Below are 27,037 nucleotides of genomic sequence, written 5' to 3' on the forward strand. Positions count from 1 at the left end.
ACGATAGGCTACTTTTAAATTTCGTCAGAGCAGGGCAAATGCCCCAAATGGGCAAAAAAAAACTGTCGGGCAACAATGGTTTTTTTTGGTCCTCAACAATCACTTTCCGAACGTTCACTTTGGTTACCGTGGTTCCCTAGACATGCGGAAATTTAGTGAGGTTTTCTGTCATATCAATAATTTTACAAATTGTATTGAATTCTCAATTTTTGAAGTATTGAGTTCGCTTAGAGATATACGAAGCCCAGGAGATTCAATATGAAGTAATTAGCCGGACCTATACTTTCGAGCTGAATATTCATGCGATAACATTGATTTCAACTTTTTATTTATATCTTTTCAAGCATGAAAATTAATGTCTCCGTATTGTCTTTTAATATTGAACTGCATAAATTCATATAGGTTAGGTTGTTTCAAAATTAATTATGGGCACGTGAAGTACATAGAAGAAATTCCACAGTTTTAAGTAAGCCTTTTTGGAAGCTGAAATAGGCCAGATGGATAACTTGAAGTTCGTGGGGAGGAAATCGAAATACCTAGCTCCACTTAAAAAAGAAGAAATATTGATTTCTACGTTTCTGTAAATCTAGATTTGTTTATTTCATGAGTTACGCAGGAAGTCGCCATATTGTTTTACGTGGACACAGTTTGTATTTCCCTCAAAGAAATAGGAAGATATCACGTGATCCAAAAAGCCTCATTGAAGAAAACCCGTGCAGCGTATTATAGCTTGTATATATAATAATGGTGTGTATATATATATAATGGTATATAACTCAAGTTCGAACGATCGTGCGGGTGAAATACTTAATAAACATTCATGTTTTCAAAAATTTCCCGGTCTTAAAGGGGCCGTTCAAGTATTACATCATCATCGATGGGGGCGGGGGGTTTGGATAATGCTTACGTCAGCAACCACCCTTTATGAAAATATGAGTTAGGATTCAGAGGGACAGAGCTGATGACGAAATTTTGCTGACATGGTGTGGGAGGGGGTCAGCGAGGGAGCTTAAGTTAGTTAAGTTAAGTTAAGTTAGGGAGCTTAACATCAACGAGACATGCAAAACAAAATAACGTCCATCATGAAATATGATTTTGAATCGGGGTGACCGGCACTTCTAGTATGAAAGGGTGACGGGTCCAGAGGAGTGCGTTTTTTCGAGGGCTCATGGTGATGTCAAGACCATGGGCTTCCTCTTGGGAAAGGCTGAAAGTGCTCTGAGGACCTTAAGTATCGATTTTATATTTTTTCAAATATTTAAAACTAAATTTTCTTGACAATCAGTATAAGGAGCCTGGGGTCCTGTCAAAAATCAAGATTCTATCGAAGAATGCGGGAGTGGGGGCGGGGGGGAGGGAGTCCGAATTACCCACAATTGCTAATAGATCGACATATTTTTCATTAATAGATCAATAGAATTTCGAGTTCTGGCTTTTTAAAGCAGTTATTGTAAAATATTATACGTAATCAATGCAATAAAATCCAGTTGTAAGGCCCCTAAGTAGTTTACTTGCCCAAGTCTGGCCCTGGACCTACTGGATTAATCTCGTACTAACTAAGATCTCAAGTCCACAAATTATCCATCTTTTAATGGTACTGCAAACAGAGTATAAAGATACTATGAGAAGAAATCATTGTTTCTCTCCATTCTGGAAAAACAAACTTTCTCTAAGAATCTTTCGTTTTTTTCTTCGATCTGGATAAAGAAAGCGGAAGTGAATTCTAATGTTTAATCGCGATGGAAGAGGGCAGTACAAGATATATTTGACCTCTCTTTCCCTCAAATGAATTTCTATAAATATATATTTACTTTCACAATGCACTTATATATCCCACAGTACTGCCAAACGAGACGGGTTCGTGGGGAGGTACGCTCTCCATTGTTACTCGCTGTAGCGGTGGCGGGAGTGAGAAATCGGAAAATAATGGCGGATTCTCGTGTGGAGAATAGGAAGGATCCTAATTGGATGTTCGGATGATTTTCGTCGAGATTAAATTGGCTTCGTTGTGTTTCCCCCGGTCGACGGCGAACACTTCGACGTTAGCCTACTGCTACTACTACTACTACTAATAGTACTACAACTACTACTGCTAAGGACGTCGGGGGCAGGTGGCGCTTCTTCCTTTCTTTCCCACTCGGACAGCGACATTGTCGGCCGTGACATCTTTTTTTCGTGTTTCTCTTTTGGATTTTATTTTTACGTAACACTGAATTGTACAATGTACATTGTGTACTTGTTCCTTATCTTTTCTATTTCGTCTTTTTTAATAAGAGAAACGCCGTTTGTGCTTTGTCTTTTGCAACGAAATCCGTTTTCTCCGCTGCGAAAATATGTTTCTTTTTACGAGATATTTTTATGTACCCGAGAACGGTACCCCGATAAAGGAAAATTTTAGAAGAAATTTACATTTCACTTTTTCTGTAACCCTAAAGTATTTCACCCGCACGATCGATCGAGCTTCGGTCTTAAAGGGATATAGGTCACAAATACGTTGACCATGTGACAATTTTTTACGGGAAATTCCTATATTTTCAGCCATTCGGACTCTGATGAAATTTTCCCGATTTTACTTGCCCGAACGCAGAAGAAACCAGCGTTAAAGGCAGACAGAAGACGAATTCCTATCGCGTTTCGACACTGTATGGCTGACGTCTTCAGAGGGTAAATACGGCCAATTCATCACGCTGACCCGTGATCGCCACTTGGGTTCGTTACCAAATCTGTGAACTCCCTGTTGCGCAACAGAAATAAGTACATACGTCCGTTCAAGTCAGACTTTGTGATCAAAATGAAGCGGAGTACTTGCATGTAAGTCTAAACTTTCGGATTAGTTCCTTGCGAAACGAAGCTATTTGATTTGTGTATTCGAATTTTCTTTTAGTTGCAGCTCGTAATGAGCCTAAGCCAAGATGCTGCGATCGGTGATGTTGATTTATCATTACTTATATATTTCTGAAAGTTCGAATATATGTGCTTTAGTACGTCCAAGTAGGTCCGTGGACTCTGTGAAAAACTCTCGCTTCATTAAATTTTTATCTGTGGCCCTCCTGACAACAACGTGAAGCGATGGTCGATTTCTCAAATTTTTACTAATACCTCTTTTCCACGAGCAATCAATCTCAGAACGTTACTTCAAATTTACGTGCAGGCATTCCACTTCATTCTCACTACAACGTCCGCCTTGAACGAACGTACCTTTTCCCGCTGAGTAACCGGAAGTTTCAGATTTGGTAACCAACCAAAGTGGGATCCTTGGTCAACGTGATAGTGGTTACCATAGTTACCCTCTGAAGACGACACTCGAATTATGTGTCGAAACGCGTCAGGAATATCATGATTTTTCCTTTCGATTTCTTTTCTCCTGCGATTGTATCACGCAAAGGATTATTATTACTCCTCCATAAACTTTACTTTGTTTGCTTTTTGATGGTTTATGCTTATCTCGATCCTATCGAAAAACAACCAGACGGACAACTAAAATAGTGTGGACGTGACTAAACGAACACTAGCAGAAGCCAAACGAGTGCCGCGGCCCTAGATTCCAAGACAGGGCCGCAATTAGGTGCTTGGTCAATCGGGGCAAGCACGCATTTTGGTGTCCCCTTGTAATGTTGAAGGATAGGTAAAAGGGTTAAATTTGCGCCCCCCTCTGGTCTGACGCAAGGGGCAACATAACCACCTACTTCCCCCCCCCCCCCAGTTGTGGCCCTGTGCTAGAGTCAGGCTATGGGTTTCCAACTGGTGCTCCATGGGTTTAGCGAAAGCTGCAAAGTTTTTCACTGACGTCACAATAAAATTGTCTATATTTGGGGAATATTCGTTTTTGTTAGAGTTCCGCGCGCGCGTGTGTGTAATAGTCTCATAGCCATCAAGGATCCCACGCGAACAAATAACGTTGGGAACCTTCACTCCAGACCTGGAGTTTCATCCATCGTGTAGTAATATTTCATTTGAAGTTTCGAAGAGGAATACAGGTGCATGTGTGCTTTAGTAGTAGTAGTAGTATTTCAGGATGCTACAGTACGTTTGGCGTGAGGTATTTTGTGGGATAAGGCAATTCATGTACTTGAATTGTACGCAATTCAAGTGCCGAGATGTACGCAACTAGAATCTCATTCCCAGGAGTGCCTCGAATATTCAATAGATGGAAGTCCAAGTCGTGATCACGGAATTGCGGGCAGGGTTTCTTCATAAAAAGAGCCACGATTGACGAAAAATTAGCATACCATTTTCGTGAAGAATATTGTGTACCTGTTACTGCCAAAAGCCCGAAGTGGGCGACGGGACTAGCCACTTCGCGAATCGAATCGGCCAAGAGTTATGGCTAAAATCCGAATGGCGGAAATGATTCGGACTTTGGCCGGCAATTTCGCGAAGTTGTCGGAGATCCGTGGCCAAATCTCGATATGCTGATTAGCTCCCTATGACGAGATAAAAAAGTGAAATTTGAGAAAAGAAAAACTAGAAAAATAATTATATAGTTTTTCTACCAAATTTTGGGGAGAAAAAATGGTCGCCATAACTGAAGCGGACATAATTATCACAAAAAAATACGCCAATTTAACGATGATCCCGAATATGCGGTATTGTTATCGGACTTTGGCCAGAACTCATCGACCACTTTCCGAACTGGCTGGCTAATGTCCGACATTCGGTAGGGTCAATATTTAACGAAATTGTCCAATACGGTGTCCCATCGCAAATTGGTCAGTTTCGGGCTTTGGCAGTAACACATGCAGTCGATCCCGCTGATAACGTTTTCCAAAAACCGCAACTAAAAAAACGTTATAAGCGGGAAATGTCTATAAGAATTATAGGCCATAGTTTTTCACCTAACATAGCTTTTTCGTGTAGTTTTTTAATTAATCATTACGGTACATATAGAGATATAACAGGAAGAAACTACATACAGTAAAACCACGATAAGTCGTCATCTCATGTTATCGAAAAATTATTACAGCTTAAGCGGAATGCCGTCAGTTTTATGGTTAAATGTACTGGTACACTTTGATTTATACAGTCAAACCTCGTTAGTGCGTCACCCGGTTAACACGTCACTCCGCCTACCGGATCACTTTTTGGAAGTCCCAATTATCCTCACGCAGGAACTGTAACAGCTATGGCTTACTCCGTTTAACGAGTCACTCCGCTTATCAAGTCATATTTTTGCTCTCCCAAGAGTGACTCATTAACGGGGTTTGACTGTACTAGTAATTTTTAATTTAGACTGTTAGAATAGTTAGCTTTTCTTCATAACAGAACTCTCTATTGCACATTAATTTTACATACACATCAAATTTAAAACTTTAGTGTTTGAATTCTTCATCAGTAGTTCATGATACAACTACAAGGTAATGTCGAACACTTTTGACTTGAGGTGGGGGGGGGGGGCCCTGGGCAGGGAAAAGTAAACACAAGACCTCGATTCGGGAAAGAATGCCTGATTTTTTTTTTCAACAAAGATATTTTGTTTAAATTTGAAGCCCTTAATTATTAGGGCCCATGTAGAAATGAGATCCAGCTCGAACAGCCCCCAACGTTCCAAAAACCTTAGTCGGCAAATGAACTTCCCCAGCGTAACTTTCATTACTTAAACTGTCCCGTTTGGGTGTACAGGATTTTATGGTGACTTTAAACATATGGCAATGCTGTTGACAAGCTGTTTTGTTAATGGCAGCCATAAAAATAGTCTGTTCCTCTTTCTCGAACGTTTTCATAGTGACGAGTTAACCGAAATTAGCGACGAGTAAACGAGGGTTTAATAGCATCGTTGTCTGCCGATCTCCCCTTTAAAAAGGCTCGCCACAGAGAGCAACAGTCCTACAAACAGTACAAATATTCAGTCACTACACATCACTCACTTCACTTCTGAGATATAGATGGCAGCACTGAAAAATCATACACAACACTAGATACGCACTCAGACTGTTAGGTACACACGCTTACACTTCCGGTGCAACTCACTAGGTAGTAAATTGCCTATGGCGATAGACCTGAGTTGCGCTCGGTTTGAAAAAAAAAAAAAAAAAAAGCATTGTTGTCTATGAAAGCTGGAAGGGCCTGAAGAAAAATGACGACTTAACCGGAGTGACGACTTATTAGGGTGACGACTTAACGAGGTTTTACTGTATTTGTTATTCCATTATGTATTTACGTGCATTATACGGGATTTTTCGTGCGTACTTTTCAGTCGATTCTTTATGCCGAAAAAAGATAACCTGCTTTCACATATTTGTTAACCGCTTTAGTACACGAATAACCACCATTTTCATTTCTTTACCAGTGAAAAAGACGGAAACGTACGCTGTTTTCAAGCGACGGAGAAGTCCGATGTGAATGTTTCGAACGTTGTAAGCGGGAATAGCAAAAAGTTCGAACGTTGTATCCGGGAAAAGTTAACATTATCAGCATAGGAAAAATGTTAAATTCGCAAAAAAATTAGTCGTACTAAGCAGGAAAGCATTCTAAGCGGGATCGACCGTATACTATAATACCAGTGGTTCTCAACCTTTGTAAGCCCGCGGCCCGGTAAATCTCTTTCGAGTAAGTGAAAGGGGCCCGGCCATACACACAACTAACGAGAAATTAATGGGGAAAATAAAATTTCGAATCACTCTCGCGGCACTGTGTGACTAGTGTCAGGGCCCGGTACTGGGCCGCAGCCCGGCGGTTGAGGAAACACTGCTATATACGAACTAGCCGGCCAATTCGTGAAGAGCCTAGATCCCGGTCATATCGTGGCAGTAACAAATACAGCCGCTGTGGTGTTCGAGTGGTCATAATGACGGACCCGCATCGCGGGGATCCGGGTTCGAAACCCACCGTCACCGCAGTGGTGGTCGGCTGAAGTTGGTTTCTTGTGGTTCCCAACTTCGAGGCACAAATGCGAGCCGATCTCCCCATTAAAAAGTCTCGCCACAGACAGCAACACGCCTACAACGATAAATTATTCAATCATTACACTTCACTCACAGTTAGAAAAACTGGTGGCAGATGGCAGCACGACACATAACAAGCATTACACAGAAACAAACTTCACGTCAGGTTTCACTACACGTACACACACACATTCCCGCATGTACCAATTCGTTAGAGATTCCGCAGAGGAATACGGACGAGGTGCATGTGTGGTTTAGTAGTAGTAACAAATTCATATATACAGTACCGCAATAATGGTGTCTGTGAGAAAGAAAGAAAGAAAGTTCCGTTTACCATCAGGGAAGACAGCTCTCATCTTGAGGTAAGAAGTGGTGAGTCGGATGATAGAGGCTTTATCCAATTGGCTCGTGATGGCGCTCGGCAGGGGCAGAAGTTTTGCCAATTCCAGGAACTCCGCATTCTCTTTCTCCCGGCGTGAACGTGCCGCGTTCTTGGACTTCTCCTTCATTGGTCGCACGCTTCTAACGCAACGGTTACCGAGATCCGGTCCGACTCTCCTCGTCTCCTTTGGATGGCCGTCGTTGGGTTCAGGTTGATCGATTTACCCCCTGGATTTTGAAAAGGATAAAAACAAACCACAATTTTATTTCGATAAGTATCGGCTTTGTGTACAATCACTTCAAAAGTATCAATAAACTATTTTGTAAGAATTTGTGAATTGGCGTTGTATTATCGATCATGTCGTTAGTATTATGGTCATTCATTCAATTACGATTGGGAACAACAACATGAAAGAATTATCAGACATGTGAAGGGGGTATTTATTACTTTCGTTGATGAATGCACAACCTCTCGATAACGGACACCCGCGGGACCAAATATTTTATCCGCTAATGAGGATGAACGATATACAATGGAACCTCGATTTTATACGACTTTCACTTTTGTACGACGTTTAGCTTCGGTCGCAATTGGTTCCCATCAAGACCGGGACTCTAGAGGTTCCCGGTCTCTCCCACCCTCCCCCCCCCCCACACCAAAATTATTGGGTGGCAATTTAAGGTGAGAACAAAGAGCACCGGTATAAAATTATCGAATTTTAAAGTTGTGGGGGGGAGGGGGGAACGGCAAAAATCGTAGCTACGGCCCTTACTGCTTTTTTTATACATTTTGTATATGTTAAAATGTACTTGCTACAGTGTGTACCTGTGTAAAAGTGATACGCTGGTTATGCATAAGGGGCCATTCAAGTATTACGTAAGCAGATTTTTAGCCATTTTTGACCCCCTCCCCCTTGTTAACAAAATTTCGTCAGGAGCTTAGAATATTTCATATCTTCAAAAAGGGGTGGTTGATGACGTAAGCAACCTTCAAACCCCTTTTCCCCCCCCGTGTCATCAAAAGTCAGCAAATCCGAAACCCCCTTCCCCCCTCGATGCTGACGTAATACTTGAATGACCCTCTAATCACCAATCTCCGCTATTTCTCTCGCAATTTATTTTTACTCTGTGAACGCTTCTTCCTTTTACAGTGGGGGTCATTCAAATATTACGTCAGCATCGATTGTGGGGGGGGGGAGTGATGACAAGGGGCAGGGGGGTTTGGATGATGCTTACGTCATCACCCACCCTTTATGAAAATAGGAAATATTCTTAATGGCATCTTACTCGATCTTCCAAAAAGCGAGAAAAACCTTTCGCGTGTTTGTGTGCACCTGAACTAACATTCCCCTTATTCATAAGTCCTCTACAGAGCCACTTTAGTGAAGTGATCCCTAAATGTTTCGCTGATTCAAGTGATCTGGAAATGTGTCAGGGCCACTTAAGTGCTCCGGAATGGTGTACCGCATCACTCAAGTGATCCGTAATTATGCCGCGGATCACTTAAATAATCTGAGAATGTGCCGTGGGTAACTCGAGTGATGTAGAACCGCACTTGGGACAGCTTAAGTGTTCTAAAACTGTGCCACATGTCACTCAAGGGATCTCTAAATGTGTCACGGATCGCTTGAGTGTTCTGGAACTGTGTCGCGGGTCACGTCACTGATCTGTGAATGTGCCACGGGTAACATAAATTATCTGGTATTGTGCCACCACACGGGTCACTTAAGCGATCTGTAAACGTGCCGCTTAGTTAATTTTTTTTGCAAAATTTGGTTTGGAGGGGGGGGGGCAGGCCACATCAGATAACCCTCAGTGCCACATTTGGTCCGCAGGCCAAGGGCTCACTGATCCCACCAATATGCATTAGGAGATAGGGGGGCAGAGATGACGAGATTATGCTGACGGGGAAGGGGGGGTCAAAAATAGCTATAAATTTGCTGATGTAATGTTTGAACGGGCCCTTATATTTTAATTCGCCGGGGCTAGCACGCGTCAAACCTGCGGTTCCCAAACTTTTTGATTCCAGGAGCCCTTTTTTAAGAAAAAACGCTATATTAGGAGCCATCCTTGGTCGTATATTTTTTTTATTCGGTCACTAAATTCACCGATTAATTTCATTTGGCTAGAATGGCCACCAAGCTCCAGGGGCTACACTGAGCACAGGTTGCGAAGCACTACCTTGCGGCAATGGAATTTCTCACCCAATCCGGAGAGGATACTCGTACATGTTGTGGCTGTATATAAGCTCATGAAAATACTTTTTTTCCTAAAATTTTCATACAATAAATTGAACTTGAATTGAAAAATTTGTTCAATTAGGTTCCCATCGACTTTAGGTGTCTACACCTGTGCAGTTCAAACGTGTTTCTATTGTATTTCCTATTTTAACCTTTTCTCCTCCCACTAATGAGCGGCTTCTATGTAATAGTAACCAATTGCAAGTTTTAACATTTTTGAGAGATACCGACATGTGAACTATTGAAAAAGAGGTGGGATTTTCCATCAAAATAGTCACGTGACTATTTGTCACAGCCTATATCCACAGCCATCACAGCCTATATGTCACATAGTTTAAGTGACATATAGGCTGTGTTGCCGTCTGTGTGCACTTGAACCAACTACCAAACTGAGGAAATAACTCAATCGAAATACAGTAAAACCTCGTTAAGTCGTCACCCTAATAAGTCGTCAATCCGGTTAAATCGTCGTTTATCTTCAGGCTTGTCCGGCTTGCATAGACCGCAATGTTATTTAAGCCCTCGTTTACTCGTCGCTAATTTCGGTTAACTCGTCACCGTGAAAGAGTTTGAGAGAGGAATAGATCATTTCTATGACTTCCTTTAAAAAAAATATGCTTAAAAGTCGTCATAAAAGCCTTATGTACCAAAACCGGAGCAGTTTTCAAGTAACAAAAGTTACTCTGGGGTAGTTCATTTGCCGACTAAAGTTTTTGAAACATTAAGGACGGTTCGAGCAAGACCTGATTTCTGCATGGGCCCCACTAGTTTAGGGCTCCAAATTTAAACAAATTATCCTTGTTGAAAAACCAGACATTTTTTTTCCAAAGTTGAGGTCTTCTAATGTGTGCTTTTGCCTACACTGGGCCCTCCACGAGTCCCTCAAAGTGGACCCTGTGTTCGAGATTACATTGTAGTTAGTATGTGAAAGATTACCTTGATAATTTTTACTAGTATTACCTTGTAGCTGTATCATGAACTACTGATGAAGAATTGAAACACTAAAATTTAATTTCATGTATATGGGACCGTTCAAGTATTACGTAAGCAAATTTTTAGTAATTTTTGACCCCCCTCCCCCTTGTACGCAAAATTTCGTCATCAGCTCCGCCACTCTGAATCCTAACTCATATTTTCATAAAGGGTGGTTGATGACGTAAGCATTATCCAAACCCCCCTCCCCCCCTTGTCATCGCAAATCGGAAAACCCCCCTCCATCGACGATGACGTAATACTTGAACGGCCCCTATGTAAAACTAATGTGCAGTAGTTAGTTCTGTTGTGACTATTCTAACAGTTGCTCTGATTAGTCTAAATTAAAAATGACTAGTATAAATCAAATTGTACCTGTGTATATTTTAACACAGTAAGTTAAGCAATAAGAGCTCTAAAAAATATAAAAAAACATTCAATTTTTTCCTTTTGAAATTTATAAATGTTCCTAATATTGTAATTTTAATTCATATTTTAATCTATATATATAAAATTGATTTTCTGTGTGTCTGTGGGTGTGTGTGTATGTTCTTTATACAAATCTACAATTTTAGATCGATCGTCACCAAATTCTGCATATATACCAAATGGGACCCGACTTGAACGATAGGCTACTTTAAAATTTCGTCAGACCAGGGCAAATGCCCCAAATGGGCAAAAAACCGTAGGGCAACAATGGCTTTTGGGTCTCAACAATCACTTTCCGAACGTTTACTTTGGTTACCGTGGTTCCCTAGCAATGCGTTTCAGACGTGTATATGCCTTTACAATGGTTTGTCGTTTCTTTAATGCTGTACATATATGTATAATATTTATGCCTTTATAATGGTTTGCCACTTTATTAAATCCTCCCAGTAATGAGAGCTTTTTGAATAGACACCATCATCAGCATCACTTTGAGGGTCAGGCAAAGGATGATGCCCCATAGAAATCAGTGTTAAAATTGCCGATTTTACTGTAGAAATGCTGAAATTTTGTGGAGTTTTCTGTCACATCAATAATTTTAAAAATTGTATTGAATTCTAGATTTCTGAAATATTGAGTTCGATTAGAGGTATACGAAGCCCAGGAGATCAAATATGAAGTAATTAGCCGGACCTACTTTTGATTTGGATATCCATGCAATAACATTGATTTCAACTTTTTATTTATATCTTCTCAAGCATGAATATTAATGTCTCCGTATTGTCTTTTGATATTCAACTGCATAAATTCATAGTTTAGGATGTTTTAAAATTAATTATGGGCCCGTAAAGTACATCGAAGAAATTCCACAGCTTCAATTAAGCATTTTTGAAAGCTGAAACAGGCAGATGGAGAACTTAAAGTTCGGGGGGGGGGGGATCGAGATACTTAGCAATCCTTAAAAAAGAAAAAAATATATATTCGTTTCTATGTTCCTTTAAATCTAGATTTGTTTATTTCATGAAGTCGCGCAGGAAGTCGCCATATTGGTCAACTTAGACACGGTTTGCATGTCCCTCAAAGAAAGAGGGAGATATCACGTGATCCAAAAAAGCCTCATTGAAGAGTTTATACCCTCAACGCCGGGTATTATAGCTAGTAAATGTCATATTTTACATTTATACGATTTTCACATTGAAACTAACGGCACTTCGCTTAAGTCGTCATAATTTTTCGATAATATGAGGTGACGTCTTATCGAGGTTTTACTGTAACTTTAAATAGCTTTTTCTCCTTTTTGATTTAATGGCGCGTGGTTCCTTTTATATAAAAGCCGTTCGAATTTAATGGTGTCATCCAAGCCAAGGCAGTAGCAGGAGGGCGGTGGGGGGGGGGGTTGTTCGGGGTCTGACCCCTCCCGAAATGTTAGAAAATGCTTAAAAATAGGGAAAAAAAGATGGCCGAATCCACTGTTCTATCACTTTGGTCCCCCCCCCCCGGAACGGAATTTCTGGCTACGGGCCTGGTCCAGGAAATGTTTTTCAATACAGGCAGTAAAACCATTCTTAAAATTACTTTCATTTCATCATTATGATATACATCATGATACATACATAGTGTCTCAAATTTTGCTTGGACAATTTAACTTTAGAATTTTTTTTTTTTTTTAAATTTATTTAATTTTGCTTGAAATTTGTCTCGGTTCCGCCTACGACTGCCCTCTCGCTGCACACCGATGTTTCGCTAAGCCCTGCTCTTCACGCATGGACTCATTTCTTCGAATGGAATTCGGACGGCCGTAATTCTTACGTCTTTTCGGTACCGGGATATGACTTCTAACAACAAACTATTACATTTCGTTTCTTGTAGCGACAGATGGGCTTAAACAGATGTTTCAACGAATTAGCCATTTCGAGAGAGAAAAAAAAGGGGGGGGGGGTGGCTCTACGGAAGGTGATACAAGCTTTACTTTAGCCCCACACAACCCACAAGGGGTGAAATATCGCGCAGTTTGTGCCGCCTCGTAAATCTCTCCAAATGTCACAACTTCTTACTTACCCACATGGGACAGGCAGTTTAACATTATTCTCCCCCTCGCTCATCCTGGTCATGTTTTCGGATGTGTCTCCGGTACAACATACATCGACCCGGGCCCCTGTATAATTTTCATCCACTTATCCTTTTAGACTAACTTACATTGCTTTCAGCAAGCTCGTAAAAAGTGAATATAGTGACTATTCACTAAGAAATACTTGAGTGAGAAGATTTCTTAAGAGGCGTTTTTTTGGTTTAGACATCAAAGACAAACGTGTTAAATTGACATTATTTACGAATTTATTTGAGTAACAAGACATTGGTGTCAACCTTTAGGGGGGGGGAGCGCCACTTCATTGGATTGAAAACGTGTCGCGTGGCACTTGAGTGATCAGTGAAAGTGCCGTGGGTCACTCGAGTGATCTGTTGATATGAATCGGGTCACTTGATTGATCTGGAACTGCGCCGCGGGTAACGTGAGGGATTTGGAACTGCATCACGAGTAACGTGAGTTATGTGAAGGGTTCGATTTTGACTTAATGGGGCCCTAGGCAAAAGACGTATTACCAGGGCCGCAACTGGGGGAGGGAAGCAGGCGGGTCTCGTGCCCCGGGTGATGGACCAGAGGGGGCGCTAATTTTATTCTCAGACCTCTCCTTCAACATTACAAGGGGGTGCGAAAATGCGCACTTGCCCCGGGTGACCAAGCATCTAGTTGCGGCCCTGCGTATTATCCCCGAATGTGGTCGAAGAGGTTTGGTCTGTCGGAAAATATACTACATATTGTTTCTGAACACATAAAAAAAAAGATAAGTGCCATTTCCAATGTGAGAAATGTAATGAAAAATTTCTCCATGAAATACAAAATACAATATTACAATAAATGCTTTTTTCGCACTCTCATGAGCGAAATCATTGAAAATGTCATCAAAATCTAATTTTTGAGAATTACTCTTCAGCTTCAATTTATATATATATATATATACGGGGTGATTATAAAAAAACTATCCCGACATATGGGCCCCTATCATACCATTCACAGAAACTGAATGAAATTTTGGCATAAGGTATTTTGAGGTATGCGCTCAAGAATGATATGGAAAACAACAGTGTCACTCTAACAGTTACAGTTACAGTGAGAAAATTTCGAAAATATCAAATGGCAACACCAAGTTCATTGTATTGGAATGCGATCTCCATACTGAAAAACACTAAATAGCGTTGGAATGGCACCTGTAGCACGAAAATCCCCGGAGCTAGGCAAGGAAAAAAGAACTTTGCCGTGCACCAGAGCATTAATGTTCGTTTCATTCGTCACACCGTTTCTTCGGCTGAGATCCCAGCCCGATTAGTCCTCCACAAGGTCATGTGGAAAATTTGTCAAACACAATAAAATGCTTTATTTTATGCTGCTTCTCTGTCCTTATTGGTTGTCCTCACTTTTAGCCTATCTACCGCCGGTGATTTTCATGCTACAGTTGCCGTTCGAACGCTATTTAGGGTTTTTCACAATGGAGATCGCATTCCAATACAAAAAACTTGGTGTTGCCATTTGATATTTTCGAAATTTTCTCACTGTAACCGTAACTGTTAGAGTGACACTGTTGTTTTCCATATCATTCTTGAGCGCATACCTCAAAATACCTTATGCCAAAATTTCATTCAGTTTCTGTGAATGGTATGATAGTTAGGGGACCATATGTCGGGATAGTTTTTTTATAATCACCCTGTATATATTATGACATGTCCTGACTGATTCACTGATTCATCATCGCCGAGCCGAAACCGAAATATGGAATTTGGTCAGTAGTTTTATTTCAAGAAGTAAAGACCACTAAGAAACTGTTTTTCGAAATTCAACCCAGTCATTTGGGGGCCCCGGCTTTTGAAAATACACTAAAAATGGTATATATATACACAAATATATATATACATACATTGAGTCCTTTGTCCCCCCCCCCCCACCGGAAAATGCTTGCCCCGCCCCCTAGAAAAAGTTGAAATGACGGCCCTGGGGGGTTCAAAGGTTATATAATGAAATCATGCCGAGCCGAAACCGCAGGAGTTATAAATACGAAATTTAGTCAGTAGATCCCGGGTCATTTTATCATGTAAGGAGGGTTTTTAGGAGGGTATGAAGGGGTTTCCTCGAAATTCGAGTCACAAGAGGGTTCAATGGTTACATAGAGAAATCACGCTTCGCCGAAACCGCTGAAGCTATAAATATAAAATTTTGTCAGTAGTTTGTAGTATGAAATGTAGACACACACACACACACACACACACACTAAAAAGGAATATTTCAAAATTCAACATCTAAGGGATGTCATATGAAGGGAGGAAGGGGGGTGTTTCAAAGGTCATATGGCGCAATCATCACTGAGTCGAAACAACAGAAGCTATAAATATGTAATTTGGTGAGTATTATATTTTATAACACAGAGGATCACTATGACAGGATTTATGAAAATTCATCCCCCCTCGCAAGGGGGGGTCCACGGGGGGGGGGTCCAATGTTATACGGGGGAAATCATTGTAGGACAATTTTCTGATTACTAAATCCACTCGAGCGAAGCCGCGGGTTACAGCTAGTACACAATAAAGCTAAAGATGACAGTTTTTTTTGTGTAAAAGACTTGATCGCATAGGCGTATACAGAGTTTTCTCAAGGGGAAAGGGGTTACGGTTTTTCCTGCGCAATAACACTATAATCTCAGCTTGGGGGGGGGGGGTTAGAACCCCAAAGCCCCCCCCCCCCCTTGCGTACGCCAATGCTTGACCGAACTGATGATTCTATCCTTTTTAATGAGAATGATCTTCCTCTAGAACAGTTTGACAATGGCAATTTTCCGCTGATTTTATATTGTAATAGGGGGTCGTTCAAGTATTACGTCATCATCGATGGGGGGGAGGTTCCGATTTGCTGATTTTTGTCGACAAGGGGGAGGGGGGGGGTTGGATAATGCTTACGTCATCAACCACCCTTTATGAAAATATGAAATATTTTTAATGGCATCTTACTCGGTGCGCCAAAAACGAGAAAAACCTTTCGGTAGTTTGTGGGCAATTGAAGTAACAGCCCCCTCCCCCATTGATAAGTGCCCTACAGTGACACTTTAGTGATCTCTAAATGTTTCGTGGGTCCAAGTGCTCTGGAAATGTGTTCGGGCCGCTTAAGTGCTCTGGAACTGTGTCACGCATCACTTAAATGATCTGAGAATGTGCCGCGGGTAACTTGAGTGATGTAGAACCGCACTGGGGGCCACTTAAGTGCTCTAAAACTACGTCACATGTCACTCAAGGGATCTCTAAATGTATCATGGATCGCTTAAGTGTTCTGGAACTGTGTCCAGGGTCATTCAAGTGATCTGAAAATATACCACGGGCCACTTAAATGTTCTGGAATTATACCACGGGACACTTAAGCGATCTGTAAATGTGCCGCTTAGTTCATTTTTACAAAATTAGGTTTGAAGAGGGGCAGGCCGCATCAGATAACTCCCAGGGCCATATATGGTCCGCGGACCAAGGATCTTTATGCGATTTATCATTATATGGCTTAGAGGGTGGGTCGCAATGAATTTATTAAAGATAAATTTTGCGTTCACATAGCCTTCAGATAACATTGAAATTAACAGAAATTGATAATAATAACATATAAACGTATTTTCTTCCGAAATTCAAAGGGGCAGAGCTGATGACGAAATTTTGCTGACTAGGGGGAGAGCGGGGGTCAGCGTTTTCCTGACTTTTGCTGACAAGGGGGTGAGGTCAAAAATGGCTAAAAATTTGCTTACGTAATACTTGAACGGCCCCTAGGTACATTGTGCGTATGCTGTGTCATCAGTCTATTATTGACTGGTATAACATTAAGATTGATATTTACTAGGGTCTGCTAATAATGGGCACTTTGGAAATACGTAGCATCATGTGATTTCGGGAAAATCCTTTGATTTCCCAAAGTTTTACCAAATTAAGTTTATAACAATTTGAGTAAAATGTTATAAGCTTACTAAAATATAAATGTTGGGGTCCCCCTTAAAACATGGAGCGCTAGGCAAATTCCCATGTTGCCCATGCGGAAATCGGTACCCTGGTTATGTGGAACTGCACCACGGGCCGCTTAAGTGATCTGTAGAAATGCCGCGGGTCCCTAAAATGATGTGGAACTGTGCCGCAGGTCACTCATGTGATCTACAAATATGCCCCGGGTCATTCAAGTGATCTGTAAATATGCCGTGGTTCACTTAAATGATGTGGAACTGCACCTCGGATCATTAAAGTGCTGCCGTGGTCCACTCAAGTGTTCTATAAACATGCTCCGGGTCACTTCAGTAATCTGTAAATATACCGTGGGGTCACTTAAATGATGTGGAACTGCACCGCTAGTCATTCAGGTGCTCTGTTACTGTGCCGCGGGTCACTCGAGTGATTCATAAACATGCCGCGGGTCATTTCAGTGATCTTCAAATATGTGGCTTGGTCGGGTGGCGGGGTGGACCGTTCGGGGGTGCGGGGGGTTGCAGGGAGGGCGGGAATGGGTGTCGGCGGTCGGGTGGCTTCGTGCGTGGTCGGGAGTGGCGCGTCGGTTGGGGCCCTTGTTGCGAGGCGTCCGTGTTTTTCTTGGTGGGGGTGGTGTCCCCGTCCTGTGGAGGGTTCTCTCTCGTGTCCGCGGTGGAGGTTCGTCAGGATGGTCGGGAGTCTCCCTTCGCGGGGCGTGTTGGGGCGTTGTGGGCCGCGTCGGCGGGGCTGAGGGGGGATTGCGCCCGCGGTGCTGTCCTGGCTTGTCGAGCGGTGATGTGCCCTGGGATTGGGGGTTTGGGTGTGGGGGTGTGGATGTTGGCCCCGGCCGGCTTGAGTTTTTTTTTTTTTTTCACACGCCCACGATCTCACGATCAATGAGCTTATATCACAAAAGCGACAGAGCCTGGGCGTGCTCGGTTCTATACTATACTATACTATACTATGGGGCTTGGTTCATTTTCACAAAATTTGGTTTGAGGTCACGGGGTACATCGGATGATTCCGAAGGCCACATTTAGCCACAGGCTATGGGTTATGCCACGGGCTATGCGAATTGCATGTTCATTCCGTGCCACGGCCTACTTGGCGTAGATCAAACGAGCACTAGTAATTACCAGTTCCGTGAAGAGCATGATCCCAGCCGAGCACATTGGGAAAAAATCTAATCGTTGTGTAACCATAAATCAACCTTTTTCTGAGTCGTGAACACCGTTTAATGTGTGCCAGGGGTTCTTGACCTTTTGTTCTCTACAGACCCTTTATGTCAATAAGATGCCCCTTTTGCCAGTAAAATGAAGGTATACATAGACCGCCCTACAGAGAAATATTTAGCATATAATGATGTAAAAACAATTGTTCGTTCAAGCTCACAAACTCAACCTCTCTAAGGAGTTCTATGGCATACATGCTCGGTTCATGGCCCTCGGGTCAAATGTGACTCTCGAAGTCATCTGGTGTGATCAAATCACTTGAGATTCGTGGCGCATTTCTAGATTACTTCAAAGGCTCGCGGCGTATTCCCAGGTCACTCGAGTGGCCCGCGGCGCGCTTCTAAATCGCTTGAATGTCTGACAGCACGCTTTTAGATCACTTCGGCTAGCGGCATTTTTATAAGTAATTTTACTGGCACATTTCCAGATCATAAATTGTCCGCGGCACGTTGTGGCTCGAGGCACATTTCCAGATAACTCAAATGATTCAAGACAAAAGTGTTTCAAAAACAACGAAGTGGCCCGAACTATTCAAAACGTTGACAGAGGCGGGTTTATGATTTTGCTGCCTGTGGGCTACACAAATTTTGCCGCTCTTCTCTTATTCTAGTCTGATTTTCTTGACCACTCATTCCTCAAATTTACCGCTCTAGGCGATAACCTGCTATGACCCCCCCCCCCCCGTAGATATGCCTCAGTCTCTAAGTCACTCTTTTCGTCACTCACATGCTTGCACACTCTCAACGTCACTCTTTTTGTCTGGTCCATTGCTCGCTAGGTCTCTCTATTGGTTGCTCAATAACCTAGATGCTTGCTCTCTAGGTCACTCTTTTGTTTGATCACAGGATTGCACAATGTTTTGGTCATTCACATGCTCGCTTTAGGGCATGCTTACGATCTCTCACCGATCTGATCCCACGCTCTCTTGGTCACTCACCTGCTTGCACTCTATTGCACTCTATTTTGGTCATAAACTCTCTTTTGGTTGCTCACTGACCTGGTCCCTTGCTCTCCAGGTCACTGCTTGGTCATTTTGGTCATAAACTCTCTTTTGGTTCGTCACTGACTATCTAGCAGAGGGCGGCGAGCAGTGCGGGCCAAACACAGTGCTCGCGACTTCAAAACCGATGCTCTAAAGAGTGTTTCTTTACATGTTTGCGCCCGTGCTCCCCCGTCTTAATAAGGGTCCTACATTCCTAATCCATGAACGAGACCCTTTTAGTATAATTTTTAGTAAATTTATTGTCAAATTTTTCTTTAGCCTACTAAAGCTGGAGAAGTAACAGATTACATATCAACATATTTTCGAAAAGCGTGGTAGGCTACCGGATCTCATCATGTAGGCCCGTTACGGACATGAGGCCCCCGGGGCCATGCCCGGACCATGACCTATTCCTATGGGCAGTTCTGCTGGATTTCAATGGAAACCACAAGTTCTCACCATATCTCACTTTATTTCTGAAACATCTGAAATCAAAATCAAAAATATTTATCATCTGAATTCACTTCGCAGCTCTCTGTGGCCCCCCTTAGCCGACCCTTCATGGCTCCTTTTCTATTCACCCGTGGACCGTTTTCTAAATCACCCGTGGACCTCCTTAGACACTCCCAGAGCTGCAAAGGGACCCATATGGCCTCAGGTTGAGAAGCACTGCTAGAGCAATGCTAGAAGGAGGGTTTTTTTCAATCGTTTTTTTACACTTTGCTGACGGGCAGAAATTAGAGAAATAATTTTGTGGACTGCCAAAAAATAAATATGGGAAATTATTTGCTGACTGGCAGAAAATAAATGAAGAAAATTATTTTTTGCTGACTGGCAGAAAATGAATCTGAAAATAAATTGCTCACTGGCAAAAAATAATAATAATATGGAAAATAATTTGCTTACCACCAAAACATGAATAAATAGGAAAAATTATCTGTGAACCTGCAGAAAATAAATAGATAGGGAAAATAATTTGCGGACCGGCAAAAGACAAATAGGGAAAATAATTGCCTACCGGAAAATTTTAACATGAAAAATCGAATATGGAAAATAATTTGCGGACCTGCAAAAAATGAGTAAGGAAAATGATCTGCTGATCGGCAAAAAATGAACAGGGAAAGTAATTTGCGGACCACCAAAAAATTTATAAATAGGAAAAATATATTTCACGGACCGGAAAAAGGATTAAATAAACATGGGAAATAATTTGCGGACTAGCAAAAGATAAAAAAATAGTAGGATTGATTTGTTTGCTGCCAAAATATTTAGAAATGATAAAAATAATTTTTAAGAACCGGTATAAGATAAAAATACGGAAAATAATTTGCGGACAGCGGAAAATTATGCAAGTCGGAAAAATAATTTGCGGACAGCGGAAAAGTATACAAGTCGGAAAAATAATTTGCGGACAGCGGAAAATTATGCAAGTCGGAAAAATAATTTGCGGACAGCGGAAAATTATGCAAGTCGGAAAAATAATTTGCGGACAGCGGAAAATTATGCAAGTCGGAAAAATAATTTGCGGACAGCGGAAAATTATGCAAGTCGGAAAAATAATTTGCGGACAGCGGAAAATTATGCAAGTCGGAAAAATAATTTGCGGACAGCGGAAAATTATGCAAGTCGGAAAAATAATTTGCGGACAGCGGAAAATTATACAAGTCGGAAAAATAATTTGCGGACAGCGGAAAATTATGCAAGTCGGAAAAATAATTTGCGGACAGCGGAAAATTATGCAAGTCGGAAAAATAATTTGCGGACAGCGGAAAATTATACAAGTTGGAAAAATAATTTGCGGAAAAGTAAAACGAATAAATTAGAGGAATAATTTGCGAACCACACAAAAAAATTTATAAACAGGAGAAATGATTATCGAACGGCATAAAGTAAGTATGGAAAATATTTTGTGTGGACCGACAAAAAGTAAATAAAAAGAATCGACGTCGCTTGTTAGGAATCATATGATGTTAAAATCCGGATATTGTTATCGCTTTCGCTAAGTACAGAACGGTCTAATAGGGAAAAATTCGTTTCTAGGTATGAAGACTTCGGTTTATGTTATCGTTTTTTTCCCGGTCGAAATTCTTTTTCCTCGTTTTGGAGCTAAAGTTGAACCAGACTCATTTTTTTTCCTTATAAGTTAGAATTATCAATCTGCAAGACTATGTTGGAGGTCAGAAGTCTCCATTGTTGACCAAAATTTCCATACTTAGGTCAAAGCCGCTTGAAAGTTAATGCAGCTTGGATAGGTTCAAAATGTCTCAACCCGGCGTAATAGCCGCTATGATCGATGTACATGTAGCGCTGCTTTTGCAATTTCCTTCCTATAGTGAAGACATGCTCTTATAAGGTAAAAAGAAGCTCCCTTTGTGTTCAGTTCATGATCAGCTTCTTTCAACTGTTTACAGCAGTGTTTCCCAAAGTGGGCAATACCGCCCCCCTGGTGGACGATGGAATGGTCCGGGGGGAGGGGGGCAATAAAAGCTATGTATTTAACATGGGATCTTACGGGTTTACTTGAGTTAGGGGCGATGAGAGAAAAAAATTTTTGATGGAGCGGGCGATGGAACAAAAAGCTTGGGAAACTATGGTTTACAGTCACAGTTCCTTGGTCTTAAGGCTTTTACATGGGAATCTATGGGAATCTCTCGTTATAGCGAAAATCTCGTTTTAACGAACACTTTTCTAATCCCCCAAATAAGTTTACATAGGAACAATGCTAGGTAACCTGGAATTCCTTTATAACGAAATTTCGTTTTAACGAAGTGATCCTCCGGTCTCTTGGCATTCGTTATAACGGGATTCGACTGTATAGGTTACATTAGAATAGACAGTTCCACTCTATGAAGATGTCACAAACACGAATAAAGGAAATATCCAATAAAAACAAAAACTTCTAATGCATTTCGACAAGCAATGGGTGTCGTCTTCAGAGGAAAAAGTTATTTAACTACTTATCACACGCTGACAGAGGATCCCACTTGGGTTGGTTGGATACCAAATCTTAACTCTCGGTTGCTCAGCGAGAAAAATTACGTCTGTTGACTTCAAACGTCGTGGTCAGAATGAAGTTGAGAGCCTGCGAGTAAGACTAATGCAGCACCCTGGTTGGACGCTTACGAAATGAAGCTACCCAATTGGTCTATTCGAATTATCTTAGAAGTCGTAATTGGTTGGGGTGACTTTTTAATATTCTTGGGTAAAGTTTATCCACTCTTCCAGTTCCATTCTAACCAGAGCCGTCATTTCAACATTTTCCAGGGGGGGGGGGGGAAGCACATGTACTCAATGTATGTATATATACAACCTCTGACAGTCAAGTTCGGTGAATGAAATCAGAACAGCCGATCTGGCAACACTGGCGAAGCAGAATGCTGCACGTGCGTAGCAGCAGGTATTGACCATCTGCCGCCGCCGTTGTTCAGTTGAGCGTCGTTTGTGTTCCGTGAAAGACTTGTTTTACAAAGTGCTTGTTTAGTGCTTTGGTTCCTAACTGAGAACAGGAAAATCCACAAGGAATTTGTACCTGAGGGAACGACGATGAATGCTGCAAGGTACATTGAAATTTTGACCCGTTTCATGAAACGTCTACGCAGGGTACGACCTCAGTACGCACAACAAGGTTCACGGTTTCTTGTTCACGACAATGCTCGCCCTCACACAGCCAATATCGTCAAACAGTTCCTGGCGAAAAAGGGGGGTGGTGCAAATTGAACATCCACCATACTCGCCAGATCTCAATCCTCCAGAGTTCTTCCTATTGCCACGACTCAAACTCGCTTTGAAAGGAAAGAGATGTGACGATATTCCTGACATCCAACGAAACGTGACGAGGCTGTTGAACTCCATCCCAAAAGAAGACTTCTTGCAAAGTTTCCAGGACATGTATAGGAGATCTCAGCGGTGCATAGTAATGGGTGGTGACTATTTCGAAGGACAGTAAGGTAACTTTCGTTAACATTTCATCTACGTTAATGTTACAGGACTATTCACCGAACTTTATTGTCAGAGCTTGTATATATATATATCATTTTTAGTTTATTTTCAAAAGCCAGGGTGTGTGTCCTCCCCCCCTCAATGACGGGCCTGATTCTAACTCCTTACAACAGGGGGTCTGCGACCCGTTTTCCGCGGGCCAAATGTGGCCCTTCATAGTGTTTTGCCGTGGTCCGCAGCATATTTTGAGAAAATACTGTACTCTTTACATAGAAAGACTTAAAGAGAGTACTAGCCACTCTCTCTGAAATCTGTACTTCTGTACTTTAGACCTGTGAGATACTTTTCAGATTTAATAGTAAATGCTGTGCATTTGATTCATTTTTAAAAGGGCTGTCGTAACGAACCCGGGGAACTCAGATCCAAAACACGTTTTGAGACATATTATTTCGTATAATATTTCCAGAGGCAACATTCGGCATCTAAAAGGTGTATACATATATTGGCGTACGCAAAGGCCAAGATTAAAGTGTTATTTTGCAGGAAAGAAAAGTAAACCCCCCTCAGAAAAGGAAAAAAAATCTGAAACCCCCCCTCGAGAAAATTCTGCATACGCCTATGTATACATAATTACAGAATTTACAGAAATGCTGAAAAACACCTTGATGAAGGCAATAACTTCAGAATTATTAAGAAAAAAATCATTGCATAATTGATGAAATTTTATAATTAATGAAAAAATATAGTTATGGAATTACTGAAATAGAAATAATGGCAGAACTGCAGATAGAAATATAATTTCAGAATTACTAAGAATAATTTCAATATAGTTAAAAATAATAATTCATGGATGAAAATTAAGAATTGGTTAAAGAAATAATTCCATAATTAATGAAAACTTAATAATATCCATATGGGTTCAAATAAAAATTGTATTTTCATATTTAGGTTCACCATTACATCATCAAGGAAAATGCTGGAAATTTTGATCCCCTAAATACGATCCGTTTTTTAGAACAATCGGGAAAAATAAAACGTACGATTTAACACTTTTACATGCGAAAGGAAAACATTGTCGCGTTCGACAATGTTGACAAACATTGTTCCGCATCAGGACAATGGTCATCTCACATAGAACCGAAATTTTTTCGGATATAGTTATCAATTGGTTATTGTTATCAGTAGGGCTCGGATTTTTATACCGTCATATATATATATATTTTTTTTATGATGTCATATTTTTGGCACTTTTTCAAGCTATTGGTCGTATTTTAAGCATTTTTAAGAGATCGATCAAACCTGACTTTACGTCAGGTTTCACTACACGTACACGCACATTCCCGCATGTACCGATTCGTTGGGGGATTCCGCGGGGGAAGGGGGGGTGGGCGGAGTGCATGTGTGATGTAGTAGGTAGGGCCTCCAAAAAATGGCTCGGGGATCCATGATGTTCTTAAGTCAGCCACCTCGTTGGGCAATTCGCCTGTTGTGGCGTTGTATTTGTATTTGTATTTTAGGAATTTTCAATAAAAAATATTATATTTTTCGGACATTTACCACCAAAACTGATTGATCTGTTGGCATTTTCTTCTAAAAATGCCTACAGATCAAATGACAAGATCAAACAAGACAAGAATTCTTTAAAATTGTATTCTGTAGCGAATGTACTTTTACTGAATTCTCTCTTGTCTTTTTCTTCTTTTAAAGAAACAAAAACACTTTCCGATTCCCCGATAGCCACTTCTTTATTACTGGAGGGTGATCCCTTGGTGTGCTTTTGAATGGGGAGCCATGGATGGCCCGCCAAGCACGTGCGAAATATCTTATTCATTTTGGACACATGAAATCTTCGAGTTTAATGCGTTTTCATTAGGGCTGGTCCGATTAATCGATTAATCGGGTCGGTTAATCGGTCAAATTGTTAATCTCAATTAAAAATTTTAATTGAGTTAATCGACTCTATCAATTCTATTATAATTTCTAATAAAAGTTAGTGAATTAATACCATATTTTTTTTTTTTTGTTGAAAAAACCGATTAGATATCATAACAATCATGTTCTATACAGAACATTTTGGATAAGTGGCCATTTTTCGAGGCTTAGTTCGTCCTGGACTGGAGTATGCTGTAAGGTTTTGGAGACCATACCTACAGAGGGACATAGACTTGGTTGCAGGGGTGCAGAGAAGAGCTACGCGTGTCCTTATTGGCACACGGGGCTTGAGTTATGAAGAGAGACTTCATTTTTTGAATATGTTTACATTGGATGAACGCACGTGTCGAGGAGATATGATCGAAGTGTTCAAAATTTTCAATGGGATGGATAGGATGGACCATGAAAGGTACACCGCCAATCGACTGCTTTTACAAGGGGACACCAGTATCGATTGGTGAGGGACAATGCAATGTTATGGTGTCGCAGGGAATTTTTCTCTAATAGGGTTGTTAATGAATGGAATAGCTTACCCCCGGAGGTAGTTGATTGTAACACAATTGACACGTTTAAAAAGAAATACGACAAACATGTTGGGGTAAATCGAGAAGCTCTATCAATACTTAGAATAAGTATTCTTTATGGGCATTGTATAATATTTATCATGTGTATATATTGTTTATAATTTTTGTTAATTACATTTTTAATTGGGTTGCTGTATTTTTGAAATTTATGACATCCATATTTTTATGGGCGCCTTTTTCTCAGCCACCTCGTTGGGCATTTTGCCTGTTGTGGCGTTGTATTTGTATTTGTATTTGTATTTAAAAATGTTTTAATCACTATTTTTATCAATTTAGAAATCAACTAAAAAAACATTATAAGCAGGAAATTTCTATTAGAATTATAGGGCATAGTTTTTCACCTACCAAATCTTTTTTGTGTAGTTTTTTAATTTACTAACAAGCATTACGGTACATATAGAGATTTAATAGGAAGAAATTATGTGTTTGTTTTGTTATTCCATTAAAAATATGAACGTGCATTATACGGGATGTAGTTTGCAAGGGGAAAAAACAGAAATCTCTTACATTTTGATTGATGTACAATGAATGAATGCATCTTTTTGAACCTAGGATGGTGTTTAACGTGCTGGGAGGGAAATTTAATTTTTTTTTTTTGTGTTATCATCTACAAATTTAAGAAGAAATTTTTATTTAATACCTTACGCTAAGAGCTTTTCTTTTTGACTTGCTCTGAGACATTTTGACTCGAACTGTGCTCGGCAAAATCTAACGGTGTTACTGCTTCATTTTCCGGAATTTCAAAGAAAATTTGAAAAATCATGAAAGCATCGTATGGGGTCATTCAAGTATTACGTCAGCATCGATGGGAGCGGGGAGAGGTTTCCGATTTGCTGACTTTTGATGACAAGGGGGGTTTGGATGATGCTTACGTCATCAACCACCCTTTATGAAGATATAAAATATTCTTAATGGCATCTTATTCAGTGCGCCAAAAATGGAAATAATTTCGATAATTATTGGGCACCTGAACTAACATTCTTCCTATAGATAAGTCATCCACAGAGCCACTTCGGTGATCTCTAAATGTTTCACGGATCCTTCAAGTGCTCTGGAAATGTTTCCGCGCCGCTTAAGTGCTCTGGAACTGTGCAACGCATCACTCAAGTGACCCGTAATTATGCCGGGGATCGCTTAAGTAATCTGGGAATGTTCCGCGGGTAACTTGAGTGATGTAGAACCGCACCGGTGGGCCGCTTAAGTGCTCTAAAATTTTGCCACATGTCACTCAAGGGATCTTTAAATGTGCCACGGATCGTTTAAGTGTTCTGGAACTGTGTAGCAGGGTAATTAAGTGAGCTTTGAATGTGCCACGGGCCTACTTCGGTGATCTGAAAATGTACCACCGGCCACTTAAATGCTCTGCAATTGTGCCACGGGTCATTTAAGTTATCTGTAAATGTGCCGCTTAGTTCATTTTTACGAAACTGGC

General features: G+C 41.0%; 1 protein-coding gene across 1 annotated transcript in view; it reads right to left on the reverse strand.

Moving 5' to 3' along the window:
• Nucleotides 1-27,037, reverse strand: part of sim (bHLH transcription factor single-minded) — a 169,946-nt gene that overhangs the window by 115,513 nt on the left and 27,396 nt on the right. Inside the window, exon 2 of the mRNA XM_089253223.1 lies at nucleotides 7,216-7,490. Within this exon, the coding sequence (XP_089109349.1) occupies nucleotides 7,216-7,390 (175 nt within the window). The 5' untranslated portion in view covers nucleotides 7,391-7,490. The remainder of the gene's footprint in view (nucleotides 1-7,215; nucleotides 7,491-27,037) is intronic.

The sequence above is a fragment of the Pholcus phalangioides genome, unplaced genomic scaffold (assembly GCF_987345545.1).
Source record: "Pholcus phalangioides strain wild (caught in Gottingen) unplaced genomic scaffold, Ppha-v1.0 ptg000032l_1, whole genome shotgun sequence".
Lineage (NCBI taxonomy): Eukaryota > Metazoa > Arthropoda > Arachnida > Araneae > Pholcidae > Pholcus > Pholcus phalangioides.